Source organism: Molossus molossus, unplaced genomic scaffold (genome assembly GCF_014108415.1).
Source record: "Molossus molossus isolate mMolMol1 unplaced genomic scaffold, mMolMol1.p scaffold_m16_p_5, whole genome shotgun sequence".
Classification (NCBI taxonomy): domain Eukaryota; kingdom Metazoa; phylum Chordata; class Mammalia; order Chiroptera; family Molossidae; genus Molossus; species Molossus molossus.
In genome coordinates this window covers 5,258,847-5,260,343 of record NW_023425388.1, presented here as the reverse complement: position 1 = coordinate 5,260,343, position 1,497 = coordinate 5,258,847, and the positions used below count along the sequence as shown (strand labels likewise).

Sequence of the window (1,497 nt, the reverse complement as noted above, 5' to 3'; positions counted from 1 at the left end):
TGTTCCCAGACCTGGGGGGCTGGCGCGGGTGGACCCCAGGCTGCCATCACCTAGTGCTGTCCAGGCCCCTGGTCCCCAGGTGTGTAGAGGGTGTGTCCAGGGTAGGCAGCAGGGTTGTCCCACCATTTTGATGGGGGCCTGCCCTTGCTCTTCTGGTGGCTTTCGGAGTGTCCCGAAATAAGTTACTGAGGACCCTCCCCCCCATTGGTCAGAGGCTTCAATTTGCCTGTGATAGCTCCCAAAAGTCCAAGTGTGTCCTGGGTCCCAGCTGCATCACCACGCATGGACGAGGCTGATTGCTCCTCTGTTGCAGAACTGAAAGAAAACATTTTTCCTGGCAGGTGAGGAACAGGAATTTATGTCTGTCTCGGATGGTCACTTGTGCAACAGCGGCCAGGGTTGTGGGGAAGAGCACAGGCCCCCAGCACCGAGCCGGAGGAGTGTGCCTGTCCCCAGGTGCAGTCAGGATGGGCCCCATGGGCAAACAGAGCCTTTCGTCCGTGCCAGCCCCCATGGGAGGGTCTTGCCTCCTCCTCCTCTTCTGCCTGCGCTTGGGCACCTCCTGCCCCCAGAGCTGCCAGTGCCCTGACCATGACGGGGCCGTGGCTGTCCACTGTAGTGCAAGCGACCTGCAGGAGATCCCCAAAGACATCCCCGCCAACGCCGTGCTTCTGAAGCTCGATGCCAACAAAATTGCCCGGGTCCCCAACGGTGCCTTCCAGCACCTGAGCCAGCTGCGAGAGCTGGACTTGTCTCAGAACGCCATCGAGACTATTGGCCCCGCTGCCTTCTCTGGCCTGGCCGGCGGCCTGCGGCTGCTGGACCTGTCTCACAATCGCATCCGCAGGATTCCAAAGGATGCCCTGGGCAAGCTCAGTGCCAAGATCCGCCTGTCCCACAACCCCCTGCACTGTGAGTGTGCCCTGCAGGAGGCCCTATGGGAGCTGAAGCTGGACCCCGACTCGGTGGATGAAATCGCCTGCCACACCTCAGTGCAAGAGGAGTACGTGGGGAAGCCGCTGATCCAGGCCCTCGACGCCGGTGTCAGCTTCTGCAGCACCCACCACAAGACCACCGACGTGGCCATGCTGGTCACCATGTTCGGCTGGTTCGCCATGGTGATCACCTACGTCGTGTACTATGTGCGCCAGAATCAGGAGGATGCCAGGAGGCACCTGGAGTACCTGAAATCCCTTCCCAGCACCCCTGTGTCCAAGGACCCCCTCAGCCTTGCACCCTAGTGCCTGCGGAGTGCCATCGCTGTGTGGCAGGTGGTGGCTGACTCATGCTTTTGGTATCCTCCCCGCCAGGTGGCAGTCACAGCTACTTCAGTGCAGCGCACACCCGGGCAGAACACTTTCCCGAATTGCACTGAGTCACTGCAACACCCTTCGCGTCAGGTACCGTACCGTTAGACCACTGCTGGAGGGAGCAGCTGAAGCGTGCAGAGATGGACGGACTTGCCCGTGATGACACGGTCAGGACATGATCCAGTCG

General features: G+C 60.9%; 1 protein-coding gene across 1 annotated transcript; it reads left to right on the top strand.

Moving 5' to 3' along the window:
* Positions 1-452: 452 nt before the first annotated feature.
* On the top strand, positions 453-1,241 carry LRRC3 (leucine rich repeat containing 3). The gene has a single exon (XM_036242323.1). It carries the CDS (start codon positions 468-470, stop codon positions 1,239-1,241), a length of 774 nt encoding a protein of 257 aa, XP_036098216.1. The 5' UTR covers positions 453-467.
* The last annotated feature ends 256 nt before the right edge of the window (positions 1,242-1,497 follow it).